Source organism: Sorex araneus, chromosome 2 (assembly GCF_027595985.1).
Source record: "Sorex araneus isolate mSorAra2 chromosome 2, mSorAra2.pri, whole genome shotgun sequence".
In the NCBI taxonomy this organism is placed as follows: Eukaryota; Metazoa; Chordata; class Mammalia; order Eulipotyphla; family Soricidae; genus Sorex; species Sorex araneus.
Genome location: NC_073303.1, coordinates 5,415,990 through 5,442,732, shown reverse-complemented (window position 1 = coordinate 5,442,732; position 26,743 = coordinate 5,415,990). Strand labels below are relative to the sequence as shown.

General features: G+C 39.2%; 3 protein-coding genes across 3 annotated transcripts; all 3 read left to right on the top strand.

The window, feature by feature from the left end:
* Nucleotides 1-3,981: 3,981 nt before the first annotated feature.
* On the top strand, nt 3,982-4,914 carry LOC129402387 (olfactory receptor 14J1-like). Its single transcript, XM_055128812.1, has one exon. The coding sequence runs from the start codon at nt 3,982-3,984 to the stop codon at nt 4,912-4,914; it is 933 nt and encodes a 310-aa protein (XP_054984787.1).
* Nucleotides 4,915-12,632: 7,718 nt separating this feature from the next.
* Nucleotides 12,633-13,259, top strand: LOC129402383 (olfactory receptor 14J1-like). Its single transcript, XM_055128798.1, has one exon. The coding sequence runs from the start codon at nt 12,633-12,635 to the stop codon at nt 13,257-13,259; it is 627 nt and encodes a 208-aa protein (XP_054984773.1).
* A 9,326-nt stretch (nt 13,260-22,585) lies between these two features.
* Nucleotides 22,586-23,518, top strand: LOC101543460 (olfactory receptor 14J1-like). Its single transcript, XM_004622228.2, has one exon. It carries the CDS (start codon nt 22,586-22,588, stop codon nt 23,516-23,518), a length of 933 nt encoding a protein of 310 aa, XP_004622285.2.
* Nucleotides 23,519-26,743: the final 3,225 nt, after the last annotated feature.

The following is a 26,743-nucleotide window of genomic DNA, read 5'->3' as shown; positions in this document are numbered from 1 at the left end:
CCAGAGGCCAGAAGATCTGCTTTGGATAAATTCCCAGTGTAGCCACTTGAGAACAAGGAGGATTAAAATAGACTTATTTCTTCCTCTGAGGAGAAGACAGTTTTCTGAGTCAGTTCATTCCAGAGATCAAACCTTCACAAAACGTATATCACACACACTGATGCTTGTCCTTATGTTGAGGGAAGAGGCTCCTGACCGTCGTCTGGTGAGTCTGAGGTTCCAGAAAGACTGAGTGGATCAAATAGTGGAATACCCCTGAGGTAGACCTTCTGACTGGATAAGATAAAATATCATTGTCCTTGACTTGAGAAATGAAAGGAAATGCAGGAGTTAACAAACATCAATGAAAACTAGGTATATTGAGGTGAATATTGTAAACCTATTTTGGAATGATCAGTGGAGTTGAATTCCTATATTTCTAGAATTTCCCTCCTTATATAGACAAATAAGTAATTCAGTGTGAATGTGTGGATCATTGGGCAGAATTAATTATTGCTCTATCTTTATGTTCATGGATACTTGTAAAATTTAACTATAAAACTTGTTAAATACTTTCCATATTAGAGAGTGCTGGCATATTGTTCAAATAAATATAAAAGCTGATAATGCATGGGCAACCACATTTTCTTCTCCACAAATAACCATATTTCTTTTGTTCAAAAATAACTCTAGGTAAACTTTGTCAGAGTATGATGAGAGATCAGGCTTTTATAAGTATCAATTTACTTCAGATTTCTGACTTTTTTCTACCTTTGGAGGAGGTGAGATGAATTCTGATAGAAAGAAATTTAAATAAAGCCCTACAATAAATATATGAATGGTCAACATGCTAAGAAATGAAAAGTAAAATAGCAAACATAATGGTAAATTTCATAAGTGTATTGTGAATCATTGGTGATATATATAAATCATTTGCATCCACCTAAAAGATAGTTCCCTAACTTACCAGTTTGCCAGTCATTTGTCAGAAAATAATCCAACAAAACTCACCACCCCTTTTCAGAAAACAATCATGCCTGGAAACTTAAAAGTGACTAAACAGAACTTGCACCCAATGACAACCAAAGCTACCAGTACCCTCCTGGTTTAATAATTTCCCCACCCCCCCAGTTTCTGCCCTTCAGGGGATGGTATTGTTCACTGTGCAAAAACCAGGATTTAAGTAAACTCAAAATGTTTGGGATTCATACTGAAAGTAGGTAGCTAGAAGCATTTTAAATTTCACCCAAGAAGAGAATGACCATAGCATGGTGCATAAGGGAGCTAACTGCATGCATCCAAATCATCACTGTGTTGTGCTAAACCCAATACATTTATTTTTTAACACTTAAATGTAAAACCTCTAATTATAATCTTTAAAATGAAATTTTGTCAATTTGTCTCATTTATAATACTTAATCAGCTACATTTTAGATTGAAATAACTTTTTACCCTCTCTTAAATAGTGCAAACATACATCTATATTCTTATTTAAGCAAACTACTCCCAAATACATTGTGATGAAAGAAGTTTCTGGAGGTTACAAAAATTGACCTGGTGAGTTGAAGAAGTTTTAGAAGAATGCCTATGTCAATAAATGTGCAATTATGATGTTAAGAAGCATTATCTATTAAGCATTATACCATTGCCTATATAAAGTTAAGTGCTTCTGTTTAATTTATTTTAAACTCTTATTTTATGACTCCTGTAGAACACATACGCACACACGCGCACACACACACACACACACACACACACACACACAACTGAGGGTGAATTGATTTCCAATAATAAAAAATTTGATATGTGCTTTGTTTTTGAGTTCTGGGAGGCAGTGTCCATATTCATTGGAACTCGAGTGTTTTCCCAATATAATTATTTGGACTATAACAAAGCAAGGAAACTACATTACCTTCAGCTTAAATCAGAACAATCTTATCCCTGGAGCTCTTCTTGTGCTGAAAAACTGCCAGCAGGATCAGTGTTTTTCTTTGTTTTTCTTCACCCTACATCACCTCTATGGGGAGATTAGCCATAGTCCATTAACTATCTTTTTTCTTTTTGGGTCACACCCGGCAATGCACAGGGGTCAGTCCTGGCTCTGCACTCAGGAATTAACCCTGCGGTGCTCAGGGGACCATATGGGATGCTGGGAATCGAACCCGGGTTGGTCGCTTGCAAGGCAAATGCCCTGCTCGTTGTATTATCACTCCAGCCCCAGTTTATTAACTTCTTAAGGATGTTGGTGCAAACCACAGGCCCTGCATGGATGCAGTACTGCCCCCATTGTGGTAATTGCCCAGTGTGGTAAGATGTGCTGGACACGGCTGGCAGTATTTCTCCTCCAAGTTCTGGGAAGTCAGAAGCAGGTTCTCATAAATGCTGGACCCGAGTAGTCTACAGGTTTCATGCAGACTCGATTCAGGAGAACACGACAGCACAACCTAGCAGAGGTCCTGGGCTTCTCCATGCTCACAGCTGCTTTCTAACAATGTTAAGATGAGGGGTAGTCACAGGCCCAGGTGGTGTGGAAGATTGGCTAAAAGACCTTGCTTCTGATTTACCCTATGTCGTTTTAAATTATGAAATGGAGCGATGGCACAGCAGGTAAGGTGTTTGCCTTACACTCGGCCAACCCGGGTTCAATTCCTCCATCCCTCTCAGAGAGCGGGCAAGGTACCGAGAGTATCCTGCCCTCATGTCAGCACCTGGCAAGCTATCCGTGGCATATTCAATATGGCAAAAGCAGTAACAACAAGTCTCCCAATGGAGATATTACCGATGCCTGCTTGAGCAAATTGATGAATGAGACTACAGTGCTAAATCTCCTCTGATTTAGGGTGAAAGTCTATTAATCAGCATAAACATAATCATATATTCTCTACAGAGAACTAATTGCATGCTAAGTTCTTTTTTCCTTCTAATTGTTTAGTGTCTGTTTCCATTCTATCAATTCATGCATTTTGATATCCTTGGCTACATATAATCACCATTTTCAAGAAGCCTAAAATTTTTGTCAATTTAATTTAAGGATTTGTCTGTTTTTACTACTGTACTAATTACAAAAGAAGAGAGAGAGAGGAGGGACTTAGGGGGAGAGAGGGAGAAAGAAAGAGAGAGAGGAAAGAAGGAGAGAGCGGGTGATGGGAGGGAACCGGGGGACGCCGGTGCGGGGAGATGTGCACTGTGGAGGGATGGGTGTTAGAGCACTGTTGACAGAGACCGAATCATGAACAGCTCTGTAAGAGTCTATCTCACAGAGATTCAATAAAAAAAGTAAATCACTATGAGATAAATTTTTCACTTTTTTTTTGCCACTGCATAGAATTATGCACTCATGGGTTAGTACCTCAGTACTCTGGCACTATGAAACATCCAGGGCCCTGAACAAATTTTCTTAAATAGGAATTATTTACTAATTACAAAGAAATGTTATTTATATGTAACCTAACTTCTTTTAATTTATAGACTATTTTTCTTCTATGAAATATTCTGAACGTTTTCAAAATATATGCACAAACTTGACAGGATATAATATATTTTAGATTACTTTCCTGATCAAATAATGAGTATATTATGTTAGAAAGGTTTAATATGTTACATACAAAATTACTTAAAAACTTCATAGTTCTCTTATTTTTTGATTTAATAAAAAACCGTTTATGTAAGCGATAGTAATTGAACAGATCCTTTAATTTTTCAGAATATATTTCAAAGCTTTTCTTTAGGCATTTTAACTAAGAAATATATAGCATGTTAATTGATAGGATTCTGGTTAATTGATGGTTACTGTAATAAAATTGTTATTTTACATCATTATTTGTGAGGCACTTACTCATACTTAACATTATTGTGTTTATGAAGAAATAGATTTATAGTTAGATATTTATTTATTGGTTTGTATAATTTACCATTGTTTTACAACTCTAGAGAATATGGACAGTACTGCATCCATGCAGGGCCTGTGATTTTCAGCCAACAACCTTAAGAAGTTAATGGACTATGGCAAATTTCACGACCAGTGGGTTTCTCCTCGTAGGGTTTTCTGCCAAGCCTGAGCTAGAAATATTCTGTGCTTGTCTGTTCCTCGTTCTCTACTTGTTGGCTTTAGCTGGCAACATGCTCATCATCACCACCACGTCCCTGGATGACAGTCTCCGGTCCCCCATGTATTTCTTCCTGAAGCATCTCTCCTTTCTGGATCTCTGCTACATTTCCGTGACTGTGCCGAGATACCTTTACAACTCTTTCTTGTACAGAGGAGACATTTCCTTCTGGGAATGCGTTTTTCAGTGCTTTGCGTTCAACATCTGTGCGGATGCTGAGTTGGCCATGCTCACGTTGATGTCCTATGACCGCTACGTGGCCATCTGCCTGCCCCTGCACTATGACGTCATCATGGATGTCAGAACCTGTGTACATGGAGTCGCCGGCGTCTGGGTCAGTGGGGCCATCTCTGGAGCCATGCATACAGCAGCTACTTTCTCCATCCGCTTCTGTGGCCCCCGCATCATTCACCAGTTCTTCTGTGATGTTCCCCAGATCCTGAAACTCTCCTGCTCTAATGATTATATCAATGAGCTCGGTGTCACCGCCTTTTTGGCTTTCGTGGCATTTCTTTGTCTTATCTTTATTGCATTCTCCTACATGAGGATATTTTCTTCTGTGCTGAGGATGCCATCTGCTGAGGGCAGAGCTAAGGCCTTTTCCACTTGCCTCCCACACCTCGCTGTCGTCATATTGTTTCTTTCTACAGTTGCCTTTGACTACTTAAAATCTCATTCGAACTCTCCAACTGTGTCAGACATTCTGCTCACTATTATGTATACAGTAGTTCCACCAACATTCAATCCAATCATCTACAGCCTGAGAAATGAAGCCTTTAAGTCTGCTGCTAGAAAGGTTTTTAAGAGGAATAAAGCATATCTGTGTTGATTACATTTCTGTATTCTCTGTTAGGAGAGAATTTCAAATTCTATGGACAATCGACATAACCTATCAGGAAATTTCAGTAAATAAAAAATTATTATACTGGACATGTGAAGGGGAACATTATGTTTATATACTCTTGGATATTAAATTATCAAAAGTACCTAAACTAAACGTGTAAATACAACAGATTAAGTTTCCGTCGTTGAATTATGAGAGTAGTATAAATGAGATTTTGTTAATTTAAAACCAGTCAGGTTAGAGTCATGATTTGTATGTTAAATATGTAAAAATGTGCATATGAGATTTGTTTATTTTCAGTATATTCTGCTCTTCTCTAGATATTACATGATGTTTACCAACTGATTAAAACCCCTGACATTCAGCATTTATTGGTTTTTGGAGCTCCATTAATGCTTTTAATTTCTTTGGGCTTTAGTTCACATATATTAATGCCACCTTTGTAAAGCTTCATGATCTCCCTTAATTTTCCATTTCAGATGTAGTGGATCACTTTGCCAGTCATGAGGAAGGGATGATTTAATGAATAATCAGTGAGATTCTCAAAGATACCAGTTTGTTTTTTATTTTATTGATTCACATTGATTTATAGTTACAGGTTTTTATGTCTGAGTTATAATCACACAATGATCAAACACCCATTCCTCCACCTGTGCACACTCCCCATTACCAATATTCCCAGTATATCCCCACCTTTCCCACCCTTCCACTGCCTCCATGGCAGACAATATTTCCTATATTCTTTCTATACTTTTGGGCATTATGGTTTGCAATGCAGATACTGAGAGGTGATCGTGTTTGACACTTTATCTACTTTTAACACACAACTCCCATCCCAACCGATGCCTCCAACCATCATTTTCTTAGTGATCCTTAGTGTCCTCTCCCCGCCTGCTCATAAGGCAGGCTTCCAACTATGGATCAATCTTCCTGACCTGTAGGATGATGTTACTTTGTCTTTTCCCCCCTTGCCATAAGGAGCTTAAGTTTATCCCTGTCACACCCATTAAGGTGCTCCTGAGTCACTCCCATTTCTTTGTTTATCTGTAACTACTTCTCTATGCTCTCTTCTACAAACAGTTAATTAGCCTTCCTCCTAATGAAACTGTTAATTTGTAAGGTCAGATATTTCTAGGACACTGAACTTATATTGTAAGTTAATATTGCCTTTCTCCTCTCCTTGTGTCTTTTGAATAGTTTACTTTAAAGCAATGTCCTTTTTGTATAGACACAAGAAGACAATATTATGCTTTTGTAGATTGAGATTAATTATCTTTGAATATTATTCATTCCTGGGCATCTGCTTTCTCCACTTAAGCCTCAGTTGCCCTCAGTTCCTAGCACCCCAAAAGCAGGGTCCCATCGAGGGACGGGACAGATCCAGGGCTAGCTGTGAGTTATGTGCTACCCTGGCATCGAGATGGGCCTGCCCAAAGTGCCTAATTCCTTACTATAAATTCAGAGCTTGATCATGGAAAAATGCTGTCATGATCCAAAAGTAACGATGAGACTAGGACCCTGCTACAGATAGGAAAAACTAATCTGGCCTGAGCACTGTAGTCTGAGATCAAGATGGCCCCAGGAGAGCAATTCTAAAAGATAAATGCATTTCTTATTGTGTCCATACAAAATGATTAATATTGTGAATGCTTATATGTTTGCTGGACGAGGGGAGGAGAAACACACTCATGGGATTCACCCTTGGGTGGATGGTCCTGCTGAAGGAGAATCTCTCCTAGAAGCAGCATCCCCTGAGGAGAAGAACTTTACCCTATTGATTGTGACCACACCTATGTGTAAGCCCCAACCCCTCATGCTGGGGGGATTTAACTAGGCTGGAAGAGTGGGTTGGGGGGAGAGATCAAGAGCTTGGAGAGAAGCAGAGAGAGAGACAGGAGTGAATGAAATAAACGGTAACTGATCAATCAACTTGCTTGGCCCTTGTTTTCCTCCTCCATTTGCCCCATGGCCCAAATCAAAACAATAAGACAGCATCTCACAGCAGTGAAAAGGACACATGAAAATGACTGGAAACAATGAGTGTTGATGGAGGTGTGGGAGGGAAAGGAAACTTTATTCATAGTTGCTGGAATTTACTTCTGATATTTTTATAGAGTCATTATTATAAATCTCCAAGTATTGGATCTCCAAGTGGGGTAGGGTACAGTTGTAAGAAAGATGGAATAATGCACTTCCTGATAATGTGGATGGAATTCGAGGGTTTCATTTTAAGTGAAGTTAGTGGTAGCACAACAAATACTGAATAGACAATAGGAAAAAATGAAAAACATCTGACAACCCCACTCTTCCTCATAGCAAGCACATAACAAAATAAGTCATAGAAGGAAAGCAGATCACTGTAACAGAGGTCATACATGTAATTAGTGTTTTAGATTTCACCCAGAAATAAGTGCTCATTTACTTTTGAAATTTTTAATGGGAAGCAAATGCATTTTTATTTTTACTTTTGGGGCCACACCTGGCAGTGCTCAAGTGGTTACTCCTGGCTCTGCACTCAAGATTTTTCTGGTGAGCTCAGGGGCCTTCTGGGGTCCTGGGGATTGAACCTGGGCTAGCTGCATGTAAGCCAAGTGACTGACCAAGCAAATGCATTTCTCTATTAAAAGTTTGTTTTAAATGTAAAGAACTGTGGTTTACAAAGTTATTGATAGTAAGTTTTAGGAGATAGTGTTTTAACACCAATCCCAGCACCAGTGTCAAATTCCCTCTCTCAGTGCTCCTATAGAAAGCCTAAGGGCACTGTCTCCTGCCGGTTTGTCTAATCCAGGATATTGCATATATCTTAGGGCATTCAGGGCAGAGTGATTTCCCACAAGAGCCACTTAAATTGATGAAATCAGTTGTTGGCTATTTCTGAATCATAAATGCAAATTGGTCTTTTCCAATAAATTACTCCAATAACACAAATAAAATAAAAACTCACCTAGCTTCTAATGATCATTAAATCATTAAATTGGCTCCAACTGATTATTCTGTAGGAAAACACCATATAATTTCAAGTTTTGACCCAAGGGAATTTATTAAGATTTCCAAATGTCCAGAGGCTAGAAGATCATCTTTGGATAAATTCCCAGTGTAACCTCTTGGGAACAAGGAGGATTGAAGTAGACTGATTTCTTTCCCTCAGGAGAAGACAGTTTTCTGAGGTCAGTTCATTCCAGAGATCAAACCTTCACTAAACGTATATCACACACACTGATGCTTGTCCTTATGTTGAGGAAAGAGCCTCCTGACCATCCTCTGGTAAGTCTGAGGTTCCAGAAAGACTGAGTGGGTCAAATTGTGGAATGCTCCTAAGGTAGACCTTCTTACTGGATAAGATAAAATATCATTGATTTGAGAAATGAAAGGAAATTCAGGAGTTAACAAACATCAATGAAAAGTAGGTATATTGAGGTGAATATTGTAAACCTATTTTGGAATGATCAGTGGAGTTGAATTCTTATATTTCTAGAATTTCCCTCCTTATATAGACAAATAAGTAATTCAGTGTGAATGTGTAGATCATTGCGCAGAATTAATTATTGATCTATCTTTATGTTCATGGATGCTTGTAAAATTTAACTATAAAACTTGTTAAATACTTTCCATATTAGAGAGTGCAGGCATATTGTTGAAATAAACAAATATAAAAGCTGATAATGCATGGGCAACCACATTTTCTTCTCCACAAATAACCATATTTCTTTTGTTCAAAAATAACTCTAGGTAAAGTTTGTCAGAGTATGATGAGAGATCAGGCTTTTATAAGTATCAATTTACTTCAGGTTTCTGACTTTTTTCTACCTTGGGAGGAGGTGAGATGAATTCTGACAGAAAGAAATTTAAATAAAGTCCTACAATAAATATGTGAATGGTCAACATGCTAAAAAATGAAAAGTAAAATAGCAAACATAATGGTAAATTTCATAAGTGCATTGTGAATCATTGGTGATATATATAAATCATTTGCATCCACCTAAAAGATAGTTCCCTAACTTACCAGTTTGCCAGTCATTTGTTAGAAAATAATCAAAAAAAACTCAGCACCCCTTTTCAGAAAACAATCATGCCTGGAAACTTAAAAGTGACTAAACAGAACTTGCACCCAATGGCAACCAAAGCTCCCAGTACCCTCCTGTCTAATAATTTCCTCACCCCCCAGTTTCTGCCCTTCAGGGGATGGTATTGTTCACTGTGCAAAAACCAGGATTTAAGTAAACTCAAAATGTTTGGGATTCATACTGAAAGTAGGTAGCTAGAGGCATTTTAAATTTCACCCAAGAAGAGAATGACCATAGGATGGTGAATAAGGGAGCTAACTGCATGCATCCAAATCATCACTGTGTTGTGCTAAACCCAATATATTTATTTTTTTACACTTAAATGTAAAACCTCTAATTATAATCTTTAAAATGAAATTTTGTCAATTTGTCTCATTTATAATAATTAATCAGCTACATTTTAGATTGAAATAACTTTTTACCCTCTCTTAAATAGTGCAAACATACATCTATATTCTTAAACTCTAACTTTCTCAAGAATTTATTTACGTTCTGTAGTCAATTGTATTATAAACCATGGATAAAAAATTATTTAATATATGTATTTTCTTCAATTTCGGGAATACAGAAGGCATGCACTGAATGCAAAAGTACATATGACTTGTGATTTTGGAGTAAATAAATGTTACCATTCCAAATTGAGCCAATCTTAAGACAATTATATTTTCTCATTCATCTTCATATTAATTAATGATCAAGTATAATATTTTAGGATAAATGAACAACATTTCCATGTATATAAATTAAGTTATTTCTGTTCGTTTTCATCTATAAAATTAAGCAAACTGCTCCCAAATACATTGTGATGAAAAAAGTTTCTGGTGGCTAAAAAATTGACCTGGTGAGTTGAAGAAGTTTTAGAAGAATGCCTATGTCAATAAATGTGCAATTATGATGTTAAGAAGCATTATCTATTAAGCAATATACCATTGCCTATATAAAGTTAAGTGCTTCTGTTTAATTTAGTTTAAACTCTTATTTTATGACTACTGTAGATCACATATGCACGCGCGCGCGCACACCCACCCACACACACACCCACACACACACACACACACACACACACCTGAGGGTGAATTGATTTCCAATAATAAAAAATTTGATATGTGCTTTGTTTTTGAGTTCTGGGAGGCAGTGTCCATATTCAATTGGGACTTGAGTGTTTTCCCAATATAATTATTTGGACTATAACAGAGCAAGGAAACTACATTACCTTCAGCTTAAATCAGAACAATCTTATTCCTGGAGCTTTTCTTGTGCTGAAAAACTGCCAGCAGGATCAGTGTTTTTCTTTGTTTTTCTTCACCCTACATCACCTCTATGGGGAGATTAGCCATAGTCCATTAACTATTTTTTTTCTTTTTGGGTCACACCCGGCGATGCACAGGGGTCAGTCCTGGCTTGCACTCAGGAATTAACCCTGCGGTGCTCAGGGGACCATATGGGATGCTGGGAATCGAACCCGGGTTGGTCGCTTGCAAGGCAAATGCCCTGCTCATTGTACTATCACTCCAGCCCCAGTTTATTAATTTCTTAAGGATGTTGGTGCAAACCACAGGCCCTGCATGGATGCAGTACTGCCCCCATTGTGGTAATTGCCCAATGTGGTAAGATGTGCTGGGGACAGCTGGCAGTATTTTCTCCTCCAAGTTCAGGGAAGCCAGAAGCAGGTTCTCATAAATGCTGGACCCGAGTAGTCTACAGGTTTCATGCAGACTCGATTCAGGAGAACACGGCAGCACAACCTAGCAGAGGTCCTGGGTTTCTCCATACTCACAACTGTTTTCTAAATATGTTAAGGTGATGGGTAGTCACAGGCCCAAGTGGTGTGGAAGATTGGCTAAAAGACCTTGCTCCTGGTTTACCCTATGTTTTAAATTATGGACTGGAATGATAGCAAAGCAGGTAGTGTGTTTGCCTTGCACTCGGCCAACCCAGGTTAGATTCCTCTGTCCTTCTTGGAGAGCCCGGTAAGCTACCGAGAGTATCTGGCCCTCTCTGCAGAGCCAGGCAAGCTACCAGTGGCATATTCAATATGCCAAAAACAGTAACAACAAGTCTCCCAATGGAGAAGTTACTGGTGCCTGCTCAGCAAATCAATGAACAAAGGGACTACAGTGCTACATGACTTTTGATTTAGGGTGAAAGTTTATTACTCAGCATAAACATAATCATACATATACTCTCTACAGAGATCTAATTGCCTGCTATGTTCTTTTTTCCTTCTAATTTTTTAGTGTCTGTTTCCTTTCTATCAATTCATGCATTTTATATCCTTGGCTACATATAATCATCACTTTCAAGCAGCCTAAAAATTTCTGTCAATTTAATTTCAGGATTTGTCTGTTTTTACTACTGCACTAATACAAAAGAAGAGAGAGACAAGGGAGATAGGGGGAGAGAGACAGGATGAGAGAGAGGGGGGAGAGACGGAAAAGAGGGGAGAGCGGGTGATGGGAGGGAAACTGGGGACGCAGGTGCTGGGAGATGTGCACTGTGGAGGGATGGGTGTTAGAACACTGTATGACTGAAACCTAATCATGAACAGCTTTGTAAGGGTCTATCTCACAGAGATTTAAAAAAAAAGTAAATCATTATGAGATACATTTTTCCCTTTTTTCTTTTGCCAGTGCATAGAATTGAACTCATGGCCTCACTCATGGGTTAGTACCTCAGTACTCTGGCACTGTGAAACATCCAGGGCTCTGAATAAATTTCTTAAATAAAAATTATTTACTAATTACATGGAAATGTATTTATATGTAAACTAACTTATTTTACTTTATAGACTAATTTTCTTCTATTAAATATTCTGAACTTTTTCAAAATATATGCACAAACTTGACAGGATATAATATATTTTAGATTACTTTCCTGATCAAATATTTGTCGAATGATATGAGCATATTATGTAAAAAAGGCTTAATATGTTGTGCACAAAATAACTTAATTACTTCATAGTTCTCTTGTTTTTTGATTTAATAAAAACCATTTATGTAAGCAATACGAATTGGACATAAAATTTTATTTTTCAGAATATATTTCAAAGATTATCTTTAGCCATTTAAACTAAGAAATATAGAGCATATTAATTGATAGGATTTTGTTATCGATAGTTACTAAAATACAATTGTAACTTTTACATCATTATTTGTCAGGCACTGTCAAATATTTAACATTTTAATATTTATGAAGAAATAGATTTATGGTTAGATATTAACTTATTTGTTTGTATAATTTGTCATTGTTTTGCAACTCTAGAGAATTTGGGCAGTACTGCATCCATGCAGGGCCTGTGATTTGCAGCCAACATCCTTAAGAAGTTAATGGACTATGGCTAATTTCACGACCAGTGGGTTTCTCCTCTTGGGGTTTTCTGCCAAGCCTGAGCTAGAAATATTCTGTGCTTCTCTGTTCCTCGTTCTCTACTTGTTGGCTTTAGCTGGCAACATGCTCATCATCACCACCACGTCCCTGGATGACAGTCTCCAGTCCCCCATGTATTTCTTCCTGAAGCATCTCTCCTTGCTGGATCTCTGCTACATTTCCGTGACTGTCCCAAGATTCATTATTAACTCTTTCTTGCATAGAGGAGACATTTCCTTCTGGGAATGCGTTTTTCAGTGCTTTGCGTTCAACATGTGTGTGGATGCAGAGATAGGCATACTCACGTTGATGTCCTATGACCGCTACGTGGCCATCTGTCTGCCCCTGCACTATGACGTCATCATGAACGTCAGAACCTGTGTCCATGGGCTCGCCGGCGTCTGGGTCAGTGGGGTCATCACTGCAGCCATGCATGCAGCAGCTACTTTCTCCATCCGCTTCTGTGGCCCCCGCATCATTCACCAGTTCTTCTGTGATGTTCCCCAGATCCTAAAACTCTCCTGCTCTAATGACTATATCTATGAGCTCGGTGTCACCGCCTTCCTGGCTTTCGTGGCATTTCTTTGTCTTATCTTTATTGGATTCTCCTACATGCGGATATTCTCTTCTGTGCTGAGGATGCCATCTGCGGAGGGCAGAGCTAAGGCCTTTTCCACCTGCCTTCCCCACCTCGCTGTCGTCATATTGTTTCTTTCTACAGCTGCCTTTGAGTACTTCCAATCTCATTCAGACTCTCCAACTGTGTCAGACATTCTGCTCACTATTATGTATACAGTAGTTCCACCAACGTTCAATCCAATGATCTACAGCCTGAGAAATAAAGCCTTTAAGTCTGCTGCTAGAAAGGTTTTTAAGAGGAATAAAGCATATCTGTGTTGATGACATTTATGTATTCTCTGTTAGGAGAAAATTTCAAGTTCAATGGACAATCTTGACATAACCTATCAGGAAATTTCAGTAAATAAAAAATTATTATACTGGACATGTAAAGGGGAACGTTGAGTTTATATACTCTTGGATATTAAATTATCAAAAGTATCTATACTAAACGTGTAAATACAACAGATTAAGTTTCCGTCGTTGAATTATGAGAGTAGTATAAATGAGATTTTGTTAATTTAGAACCAGTCAGGTTAGTGAGTCCTGATTTGTATGTTAAATATGTACAAATGTGCATACGAGATTTGTTTATTTTAAGTATATTCTGCTCTTCTCTCAGATATTACATGATGTTTACAAACTGTGAATGCTTATGTGTTTTCTGGATGAGGGGAGGAGAAACACACTCATGGGATTCGCCCTTGGGTGGATGGTCCTGCTGAAGGAGAATCTCTCCTAGAAGCAGCATCCCCTGAGGGGAAGAACTTTACCCTATTGATTGTGACCACACCTATGTGTAAGCCCCAACCCCTCATGCTGGGGGGATTTAACTAGGCTGGAAGAGTGGGTTGGGGGGAGAGATCAAGAGCTTGGAGAGAAGCAGAGAGAGAGACAGGAGTGAATGAAATAAACGGTAACTGATCAATCAACTTGCTTGGCCCTTGTTTTCCTCCTCCATTTGCCCCATGGCCCGGGCCCCTCAGACTGGGCCAGCAGCCATGACTGAACCCTCTGAGCCCCCAGGGAGTGGCTGACAGGGAGAGCCGCCGGGGCTCTTCCCCTGGTCGCGCCCCCCGCAGATGTTTTTTATACTGACCCTTCTATTTACTGTCTTTGTGTTATGTTATTTTATACTCCACAAATGAGTGCAGTCCTTCTGAGTCTGTCCCTCTTTCTGACTCATTTCTCATAGCATGATACTCCCTGCTGGGGACTGTTCAGGACCCTGAACAATAGAGGGCCCCGCAACCTTTACTCTGGACAAACCGGAAAATTCCATTACCAGTGTTCTCATAACCTGAGGCACAGGTGCCCTTGTGACCAAGGAAATAGCTAACCTCTAGAAGTAAAAGCAGCCCAGGGCAGGTAACCACCAGACTCCAAGAGCCCGTAAAGTAGAATGCCTTCCTCTACACTAAAAGCCTTGTACATTCCTCCTGACAGATGTTCCTGCCAGATAAACCCTTGTCTTCCCCTCCCCACTATTTCTCAACCGACTCTTAGAGAGTATTGTAGCCCTCCAAAGAACGCCCCGAACTTTTCCTTACTTGGTCTGAGAAGACACTTCCCTGATGATTGACAACTCATGTACCAACCCCCTGCTAAGAAAGGTATAAAACCAGCATGGCTGGTAATAAAGACGCTCTTGATCAGCATGTGTTGTCTTGAGCCCCTTTCTTCCCAACCTCACCAGTTTTATTTTCAAGTCGGGACCGCTCATAGAACCCACCCAATTAGGAGCGCTTCCCACTGTTGTCTCTCTGCGGGCCGGAGAGATTTTGGGGGAACGCGCAACTCTCCTTGTCTGTCCACTTACAGGCAAATTTCTTGACTTCATCTTTCCTAACAGCTGCATAGTATTCCATTGTTTAGATATGCCAAAGTTTCTTTAATCAAGCGTCTGTTCTCGGGCACTCTTGGGTTGTTTCCAGATTTCGGCTATTGTGAACAGTGCTGCAATGAACATATAGGTACAGATGTCATTTCTACTGTGCTTTTTTGCAGCCTCGGGATATATTCCTAGAAGTATTATTGCAGGTTCATATAGAAGCTCAATTTCTAGTTTTTGAAGGACCGTCCATATTGTTTTCCAAAAAGGCTAGACCAGTCAGCATTCCCACCAACAGTGAAAGAGTGTCCCTTTTCCCACACATCCACACCAGCACTGGTTGCTTTTGTTCTTTTCAATGTGTGCCATTCTCTGTGGTGTGAGATGATATCTTATTGTTGTTTTGATTTGCAGCTCCCTGATGATGAGTGATTTGGAGTGTTTATTTCATGTGCCTTTTGCTATTTGTATTTCTTTTTTTGAGGAAGCTTTTGTTCATTTCTTCTTCATGAAAGAGCTCCCAATAAGGCAGCATTAGGAAGGACTAACAAAGAGAGGCTGATAATATCTCAGGACTGAACCTCTGGCTCAAGGAACATCTTTTTGACTTCACCATTCTTCCTGCACTAACATACATCTCAGAGACCTGGGCCCTGTGAAAACAGAATGAGGATGCTACTAGGGTAACCCAATGAGGAATCCAAAGAGCTATACTTGGAGTATTACATTTCACTCAAGTGAGAGAAGAAATCTGGAGTTCAACCTCCGTCGATGATCAAGAATCAGGGACACTGTCTTGTTTCCCAAGGCATCGAAAATCAGATGGGCTGGACACAATGCAACTCAGAGAGGACCGCTGGACTAGAGCTGTTACTTACTGGATTCCACGGGACTTCAATAGACCACGTGGCCGTCACCAAAGAGATGGTCAGACTTCTTCCTCAAAACCCTGAATGAATTGTGTGAGTCTCTTCCTGTTCCTGGAGCGAGCAGATATCATTAGGCTACACTAGGACGCGACAGGGATGAATGAAGACGTTACTGGAGCCCATTCGAGCAAAATGGAAATCAACGGATGAAAAGAGAAACAAGTGATGGCATTTAAACTGTCCCTTTACAATCCAGGGTAGCTGCAGCTTGCCTTGGGACCATCCAAATCCAAATTCCTCACCAGGACCCCATTAGGGTTGTTAGGAACTAAGAGCAACTGAGGCTTGAGTCAAGAAAATTGATGGATTGCCAGGAATAAATATTACCTGGAGTCAGTTAACTCTCAAGTGACAAAAATATAGCTTTAACTGTCTACCTGGGTGTTTACAAAGAGAACATTGCTCTAAAGTACACTATGCAAAGGGTATAAAGGAAAGAGAAAAGCAAATTTTAATTACACTTACAAATCCAGAGCACTCAGAAGATTTGGCCCACAGGTTATGGACAGAGTCTGATTTGGGGATGTGCTGGAGCACAGCAGGGAGGGGAGACCCTTGTATGTACAGACCCATGTTCAATTCCTCCCTTCCTCTCAGAGAGCCTGGCACGCTGCCAAGAGTATCCTGCCCTCTCTGCAGAGCCTGGCAAGCTCCCTGTGGGATATTCGATACGCCAAAAACAGTAGCAATGATGGGTCTCATTCCACTGACCCTGAAAGTGCCTCCAATGAGGCACCATTGGGTAGGACGAGGAAAGAAATGCTGCTAAAATCTCAGGGCTAGGACAAATGGAGACATTACTGGCAACTGCTCGAGCAAATTGATGAACAGGAGATGACCGTGATACACGCTACAGTGATATTAATAAAGAAGAATTTCCAACGTGTCCTATATATGTATATATATTTGCATACAGGATAATGCAAAGTACTTCAAAGGACATGTAATTTTGTCCTCACAGTATATACCTCAATGAATGAGAGAAAGCATTTCCATACAGTGTATACGGTAAAGCTATCGAGAGTATTCCACCTGCATGGCAGAGCCTGGAAGCTACCCGTGCCGTATTTGATATGGCAAAAAAAGTAACAACAAGTCTCACAATGGTTCCTGCTCCAGCACATCAATGAATAAGGGAATGACAGTGCTACAGTGCTACATATAGAGTAAAGAGTTAATATTAAAATATCAACAATAAGAAATTTAATAAGCTATGAAAATATGTGAAGGAGAGATGTACAGACACTTCCCTGAGAATAGAATAAAAACATTTTCATTGTCATATCATCAGGGAAATACAAATCAAAACAATAAGACAGCATCTCACAGCAGTGAAAAGGACACATGAAAATGACTGGAAACAATGAGTGTTGATGGAGGTGTGGGAGGGTGTAAAGTAACACGCAACCCGGAGATTCTTCTTCCAGCTATTTATTAAGAAACCTTCTCATGCAAACAGAAAAAAGGACGAACGAAGCATGGACTAAGGACGAACTAAGGAAAAGGAACCAGGGGGGACCCACTAGCTAGGCAGCTTCCCTCCTTATATGCCTCTCGCTGCTTGTTTTCCGCCCACGTGTCTGCATCTGATAGGTTAGTTACAGCTTATGGGCGTGGCAAGACATCCTGTTTCCTTATTAGGAATTGTTTTCGAAGCACACAGGTGTTGTTTACGAAGAACGGTGCAATTTACAAGCACAGTGCAACTGTTGTTGCAAAGCACAGTCCCGTGGAGGCTCTCCACAGGAGGGAAAGGAAACTTTATTCATAGTTGCTGGAATTTACTTCTGATATTTTTATAGAGTCATTATTATAAATCTCCAAGTAAGTATTGGATCTCCAAGTGGGGTAGGGTACAGTAGTAAGAAAGATGGAATAATGCACTTCCTGATAATGTGGATGGAATTCGAGGGTTTCATTTTAAGTGAAGTTAGTGGTAGCACAACAAATACTGAATAGACAATAGGAAAAAATGAAAAACATCTGACAACCCCACTGTTCCTCATAGCAAGCACATAACAAAATAAGTCATAGAAGGAACGCAGATCACTGTAACAGAGGTCATACATGTAATTAGTGTTTTAGATTCCACCCAGAAATAAGTGCTCATTCACTTTTGAAATTTTTAATGGGAAGCAAATGCATTTTTATTTTTACTTTTGGGGCCACACCTGGAAGTGCTCAAGTGGTTACTCCTGGCTCTGCACTCAAGATTTTTCTGGTGAGCTCAGGGGCCTTCTGGGGTCCTGGGGATTGAACCTGGGCTAGCTGCATGCAAGCCAAGTGACTGACCAAGAAAATGCATTTCTCTATTAAAAGTTTGTTTTAAATGTAAAGAACTGTGATTTACAAAGTTATTGATAGTAAGTTTTAGGAGATAGTGTTTTAACACCAATCCCAGCACCAGTGTCAAATTCCCTCTCTCAGTGCTCCTATAGAAACCCTAAGAGCACTGTTTACTGTCATCTTGTCTAACCCAGGACACTGCATATATCTTAGGGCGTTCAGGGCAGAGTGTTTTCCCACAATAGCCACTTAAATTGATGAAATCAATTGTTGGCTATCCCTGAATCATAAGTGCAAATTAGTCTTTTTAAATAAATTACTCCAATGACACACATAAAATAAAAACTCACCTAGCTTCCAATGGTCATTAAATCATAAAATTGGCTTCAACTGATTATTCTGTAGGAAAACACCATAAATTTCGAGTCTTGACCCAAGGGAATTTATTAAAACTTCCAAATGTCCAGAGGCCAGAAGATCTGCTTTGGATAAATTCCCAGTGTAACCTCTTGGGAACAAGGAGAATTAAAGTAGACTGATTTCTTTCAGGAGAAGACACTTTTCTGAGGTCAGTTCATTACAGAGATCAAACCTTCACTAAATGTGAATCACACACACTGATGCTTGTCCTTATGTTGAGGGAAGAGGCTTCTGACCATCTTCTGGTGAGTCTGAGGTTCCAGAAAGACAGAGTGGGTTGAACAGTGGAATGCCTCTAAGGTAGACCTTCTGACTGGATAAGGTAAAATATCATTGTCTTTGACTTGAGAAATGAAGGGAAATGCATGAGTTAAGAAACATCAATGAAAACTACGTTTATTGAGAACATTGTAAACAACCCAGTTTGGAATGATTAGTGGAGTAAAATTCCTATAGTCCTAGAATTTCCTTATGTAGACAAATGAGCAATTCCGTGTTAATGTGTGGATCATTGGACAGAATTAGTTATTGCTCTATATGTTCCTGGGTGCTTGTAAAATTTAACTATAAAACTTGTTAAATACATTCCAATCTCTAATGAGTTTGAAGTCATATTGTTCAAATAAACAAGTGTAAAAGCTGATAATGCATGGGCAACCACATTTTCTTCTCCATAAATAACCATGTATATTTTTTTGTCCAAAAATAAATCTAGGTAAACTTTGTCAGAGTATGAGGAGAGATCAGGCTTCTTTTACTTCAGACTTCTGACTTTTTCTACGTTGGGAGGAGATGAGATGAATTCTGACAGAAGAAATTTCAGAAAAGTCCTACAATGGATATATAAACGATCAACATTTAAAAAAATGGAGAGTAAAATAGAAAATATAATGGTAAATTTCATAAGTATATTTTGAAACATGGGTTAGATTTAAAACTTATTTGCATCCACCTAAAACATAGTCCCTAACCTACCAGTTTGCTAATCATTTGTCAAAAAAAAAAATCAAACAAAATCCATCACCCCTTTTCAGAAAACAAATGATGCCTGGAAACTTAAGTGACTAAAGAGAACTTGCACCCAATAGCAACCAAAGCTACCAGTGCCCTCTCGGTTTAATAATTCCCCCGCACCTTAGTTCCTGCCCTTCAGAGGATGGTATTGTCCACTGTGCAAAAGCAAGTATTTAAGTAAACTCAAAGTACTTGAGATTCATACTGAAAGTAGGTCGCTAGAGACATTTTGAAATTTCTCCCAAGAAGAGGATGACCATAAGATGTTGTCTAAGGGAGTTAACTGCATGCGTCCAAACAATCACTGTGTTGTGCTAGCCCTAATGCATTTATTTTTTAACACTTAAATGTAAAACCTTTAATTATAATATTTACAATGAAATTTAGGCAATTTGTCTCTTTATAACATTTAATCAGCTACATTTTAGATTTAAATGATTTTTTACCTTCTCTTAAATAGTGCAAACATACATCTATATTCTTAAACTCTAACTTTCTTAAGAATCTATTTACTTTCTGTAGTCAACTGTATTAAAAACCTTGGATTAAAAACATTATTTAATATGTGTGTATTCTTCAATTTCAGGAATACGGAAGGCATGCACTGAATGGAAGAAGTACATATGAATTGTGATTTTGGAGTAAATTTATGTTACCATTACAAATTGAGCCTATCTTAAGACAATTATATTTTTTCATTCATCTTCATATTAATTAGTGATCAAGTATAATATTTTAGGTGAATGAACAACATTTCCATGTATATAAATTAAGTTATTTCTGTTGGTTTTCACCAAGAAAATTAAGCAAACTCCTTCCAAGTATATTGAGATGAAAGAAGTTTCTGGAGGCTACAAAAATTGACCTGGTGAGTTGAAAAATCCTGAGAAGAATGCCTAAATTAGTAAATGTGTCATTATTATGTTTAGAGGCATTATCTAAGTTTTTTTATACCATTACCTATAGAAAGCTAAATTCTTGTTTCATTTAGTTTAAACTCTTATCTTATGACTCCTGTGGAAAACACACACACACACAAACACACACACACACACACACAACTGAGGGTGAATTGATTTCCAATAATACAAAATTTGATATGTGCTCTGCTTTTGAGTTCTGGGAGGCAGTGTCCATATTCAATTGAGACTCGAATGTTTTCCCAATATAATTATTTGGACTATAACAAAGCAAGGAAACTATGTTACCTTCAGCTTAAATTAGAACAATCTTATCCTTGGAGTTTTTCTAGTGCTGAAAAACTGCCAGCAGGATCAGTGTTTTTCTTTGTTTTTCTTCACCCTGCATCACCTCTGTGGTGAGATTAGCCATAGTCCATTAACTTCTTAAGGATGTTGGTGCAAACCACAGGCCATGCATGGATGCAGTACTGCCCCCATTGTGGTAATTGCCCAATGTGGTAAGATGTGCTGGGGACAGCTGGCAGTATTTCTCCTCCAAGTTCAGGGAAGCCAGAAGCAGGTTCTCATATATGCTGGACACGAGTAGTCTACAGGTTTCGTGCAGACTCGATTCAGGAGAACAGGACAGCACTACCTAGCAGAGGTCCTGGGCTTCTCCATGCTCACAGCTGCTTTCTAACAATGTTAAGGTGATGGGTAGTCACAGGCCCAGGTGGTGTGGAAGATTGGCTAACAGACCTTGCTCCTTATTTACCCTACATCATTGTTAGTTATGGACTGGAGCGATGGCACAGCAGGTAAGGGCGTTTGCCTTGCACTCGGCCAACTCAGGTTCGATTCCTCTGTCCTTCTTGGAGAGATCGGCAAGCTACCAAGAGTATCCCGCCCTCTCTGCAGAGCCTGGCAAGCTACCCGAGGCATATTCAATATGCCAAAAACAGTAACAAGTCTCACAATGGAGACATTACTAGTGCCCGCTCCAGCAAATTGAACCACAGTGCTACAGTGCTACATCACCTCTGATTTAGGGTGAAAGTCTATTAATCAGTATAAACAGAATCATATATTCTCTACAGAGAACTAATTGTGCACTATGTTCTTTCTTCCTTCTAATTTTTTATTGTCTGTGTCCATTCTATCAATTCATCATTTTAATATTCTTGGCTACGTATAATCATCATTTTGAAACATCCTAAAAACCTGTTAATTTAATTTGAGGATTTGTCTGTTTTTACTACTGTACTAATTAGAAAAGAAGGGAGAGTGAGGAGAGAGAGAGAGGAGAGAGAGAGGAGGGATAGGAGAGAGTGATGGGAGGGAACCTGGGGACGCCGGTGCGGGGAGATGTGCACTGTGGAGGGACGGCTGTTAGAGCACTGTTGACTGAGACCTAATCATGAACAGCTCTGTAAGGGTCTATCGCACAGTGATTGAATAAAAAAAGTAAATCTCTGTGAGATAGATTTTTCTCTCTTTCTATTCCCAGTGCATAGAATTGAACTCATGGCCTCAACCATGAATTAGTACCTAAGTACTCTGGCACTGTGAAATATCAAGACCCTGAACAAATTTTCTTAAAAACTTATTATTTACTAATTACACAAAAGTGTTACTTATGTAAACTAACTCATTTTACTTTATAGACTAATTTTCTTCTGTTAAATATTCTGAACTTTTTCAAAATATATGAACAAACTTGACATGATATTACATATTTTAGATGATTTTCCTGATCAAATAATATTTGTTGAATGAGATGAGTATACTATGTACAAAAGGCTTAACATGTTACATACAAAATTACTGAAGAACTTAATAGTTCTCTCATTTTTATTAAATAAAAAATGATTACAAATGTTGGCATTTATGTAAGCAATAGTAATTGGACAGATAACTATATTTTAGAATAGATTTCAAAGCTTTTCTTCAGCCATTTTAACTAAGAAATATAGAACATATTAATTGATAGGATTTTGGTTAATTGATGGTTACTGTAATACAATTATTACTTTTACATCATTATTTGTCAGGCACTATCAAAAATTTAACATTTTTATATTTATGAAGAAATAGATTTATGGTTAGATATTAATTTATTGGTTTGTATAATTTGTCATTGTTTTGCAACTCTAGAGAATTTGAGCAGTACTGCATCCATGCAGGACCTGTGATTTGCAACCAACATCCATATGAAGTTAATGGACTATGGCTAATTTCACGACCAGTGGGTTTCTCCTCTTGGGGTTTTCTGCCAAGCCTGAGCTAGAAATCATTTATGCTTGTCTATTCCTCGTTCTCTACTTGTTGGCTTTAGCTGGCAACGTGCTCATCATCACCACCACGTCCCTGGATGACAGTCTCCAGTCCCCCATGTATTTCTTCCTGAAGCATCTCTCCTTGCTGGATCTCTGCTACATTTCCGTGACTGTCCCAAGATTCATTATTAACTCTTTCTTGCATAGAGGAGACATTTCCTTCTGGGAATGCGTTTTACAGTGCTTTGTTTCCATCCTCTGCGCGGATGCTGAGATGTCCATGCTCACACTGATGTCTTATGACCGCTACGTGGCCATCTGTCTGCCCCTGCGCTATGACATCATCATGAACGTCAGAACCTGTGTCCATGGGCTCGCTGGCGTCTGGGTCAGTGGGGCCATCACTGCAGCCATGCATACGGCAGCTACTTTCTCCATCCGCTTCTGTGGCCCCCGCATCATTCACCAGTTCTTCTGTGATATTCCCCAGATCCTGAAACTCTCCTGCTCTAATGACTACATCAGTGAGCTCGGTGTCACCGCCTTCATGGCTTTCATGGCATTTCTTTGTCTTATCTTTATTGGATTCTCCTACATGCAGATATTTTCTTCTGTGCTGAGGATGCCATCTGCTGAGGGCAGAGCTAAGGCCTTTTCCACTTGCCTCCCCCACCTCGCTGTTGTCATATTGTTTCTTTCTACAGCTACCTTTGAGTACTTCAAATCTCACTCGAACTCTCCAACCGTGTTAGACATTCTACTCACTATTATGTATACAGTAGTTCCACCAACATTCAATCCAATCATCTACAGCCTGAGAAATAAAGCCTTTAAGTCTGCTGCTAGAAAGGTTTTTAAGAGGAATAAAGCATATCTGTGTTGATGACATTGATGTATTCTCTGTTAGGAGAGAATTTCAAATTCTATGGACAATCTTGACATAACCTATCAGGAAATTTCAGTAAATAAAAAATTATTATACTGGACATTTGAAGGGGAAAGTTGTGTTTATATACTCTTGGATATGAAATTATCAAAAGTACTTAAGTTAAACTTGTAAATACAACAGATTAAGGTTCCGTCATTGAATTTTGAGAGTAGTATTAATGAAATTTTGTTAATTTAAAACCAGTCAGGTTAGTGAATCATGATTTGTATGTTAAGGTGATGTAAAAAGGTGCATATGAGATTTGTTTATTTTCAGTATATTCTGCTCTTCTCTCAGATATTACATGATGTTTACAAACTGATTAAAACCCCCTGACAATCAGCATTCATTGGTTTTTCGAGCTCCATTAATGACTTTCAATTTCTTTGGGCTTTAGTTCACATAAATTAATGCCACCTTTGTAAAGCCTCATGATTTCCCTTAATTTTCTATTTCTGATGTAGTGTATCACTTTGCCACTCATGAAGAAGGGATATTTTAAGGAATAATCAGTGACATTCTCAGAGATACCAGTTGTTTTTTTTTATTTTATTGATTCACAGTGAGATATAGTTACAAACTTTCATGTCTGAGTTATAATCACGCAATGATCAAACACCCATCCCTCCACCTGTGCACATTCCCCATCACCAATATCCCCAGTATATCCCCACCTTTCCCACCCTTCCACTGCCTCCATGGCAGACAATATTTCCTATATTCTCTCTCTACTTTTGGGCATTATGGTTTGCAATGCAGATACTGAAAAATTATCATGTTTGGCTCTTTATCTACTTTTAATACACAACTCACATCCCAACTGATTCCTCCAACCATCATTTTCTTAGTGATCCCTTCTCTATTCCAGCTGTCCTCTCCCCACCTGCTCATGAGGCAGGCTTCCAACTACGGAGCAATCTTCCTGACCTTTAGGATGATATTGCTTTGTCTTTTCCCCCCTTCCCATAAGGAGCTTAGGTTTATCCCAGTCACACCCATTTAGGTGCTCCTAAATCTTTCTCATTTCTTTGTTTATCTGTAACTAATTCTCTATGCTCTATTCCCCAAACATTTAATCAGCTTTTCCCCCCTAATGATACTGTTAATTTGTAAGGTGTCCTTTCTAGGACACTGAACTTACATTATAAGTTAATATTGCCTTTCTCCTCTCCTTGTGTCTTTTGAATAGTTGAATTTAAACCAATGTCCTTTTTGTATAGACACAAGAAGATAATATGATGCTTTTGTATCTTGGGACTTAATTGGCTTTGAATATTATTCATTCCCGGGCATCTGCTTTCTCCACTTAAGCCTCAGTTGCCTTCAGTTCCTAGCACCCCAAAAGCAGGGTCCCGTTGAGGGACCGGACGGATCCAGGGAAATGGTGAGTTACGTGCTACCCTGGCATCCAGATGGGCCTGGCCAAAGTGCCTAATTCTTAACTATAAATTAAGAGCTTGATCATGGACAAATACCATCATGATCCAAAAGTAACAAGAAGACTAGAACCCTGCTAGAAATAGGATAAACTAATCTGGCCTGAGCACTGTAGTCTGAGATTGAGATGGCCCCAGGAGAGCAATTCTAAAAGACAAATGCATTTCTTATTGTGTCCATACAAAATGATTAATATTGTGAATGCATATGTGTTTGCTGGATGAGGGGAGGAGAAACACACTCATGGGATTCGCCCTTGGGTGGATGGTCCTGCTGAAGGAGAATCTGTCCTAGAAGCAGCATCCCCTGAGGGGAAGAACTTTACTACTATTGATTGTAAGCCCCAACCCCTCATGCTGGGGGGATTTAACTAGTCTGGAAGAGTGGGTTGGGGGGCTAGATCAGTATTGAGATCCTAGCTGGGAGAGAAGCAGGAGTGAGTCAGGAGAGAAACGAATAAACGGCAACTGATCAATCAATCGGCTTGGCCCTTGTTTTCCTCCTCTGTTTGCCCCATGGCCTGGGCCCCTCCAGCTGGGCGAGCGACCCAGGATCGAACCCCCTGAACCCTCGGGGAGTGGCTGACAGGGAGAGCCGCAGGGGCTCTTCCCCTGGTCGCCCCCGGCAGATGTTTTTTACACTGACCCTTCTATTTACTGTTCTTGTGTTGTGTTATTTTATACTCCACAAAGGAGTGCAGTCCTTCTATGTCTGTCCCTCTCTCTGACTCATTTCTAATAGCATGATATTCTCCATGTCTGTCCACTTATAGGCAAATTTATGACTTCAGCTGTCCTAACAGCTACATAATATTCCATTGTGTAGATGTGCCAAGTTTCTTTAACCAATCATCTGTTCTTGGGCACTTGGGTTGTTTCCAGATTTCGGCTATTGTGAGCAGTGCTGCAATGAACATATAGGTACAGATGTCATTTCTACTGTGCTTTTTTGCATCCTCGAGATATATTCCTAGAAGTGGCATTGCGGAGTCATATGGAAGCTCAATTTTTAGTTTTTGAAGGACTGTCCATATTGATTTCCAAAAAGGCTGGACCAGTTAGCATTCCCATCAACAATGAAAGAGTGTCCCTTTTCCCACACATCCATGCCAGCACTGGTTGCTTTAGTTCCTTTAAATGTGTGCCATTCTCTGTGGTGTGAGATGATATCTTATTGTTGTTTTGATTTGCAGCTCCCTGATGATGAGTGATTTGGAGCATTTATTTCATGTGCCTTTTGCCATTTGTATTTCTTTTTTTGGGGAAGCTTTTGTTCATTTCTTCTTCATAAAAGAGCCCCCAATACATTAGGAAGGACTAACAAGGAGAGGCTGATAAAATCTGAGGGCTAAGACAAATGGAAACATTACTGGCACCTGCTCCAGCAAATGATGAACAACGGGGTGACAGTGATACATGATACAGTGATAATAAAGAAAAATTTCCAACCTGTCCTATATATGTATATATATTTGTATACAGAATAATGCTCAGTACTTCAAAGGGCATGTAATTTTGTCTTCACAGAATATGCCTCAATGAATGAGAGAAAGCATTTCCAACAGTATATATGGTAAAGCTACCGGGAGGACCCCATCTGCACGCAGAGCCTGGAAGCTACCCGTGCCATATTTGATATGCCAAAAACAATCAAAACAAGTCACACAATGGTTCCTGCTCCAGCAAATCGATGAATAAGGGGACTACAGTGCTACATATGTAGTAAAGAGTTAATATCCTAGAT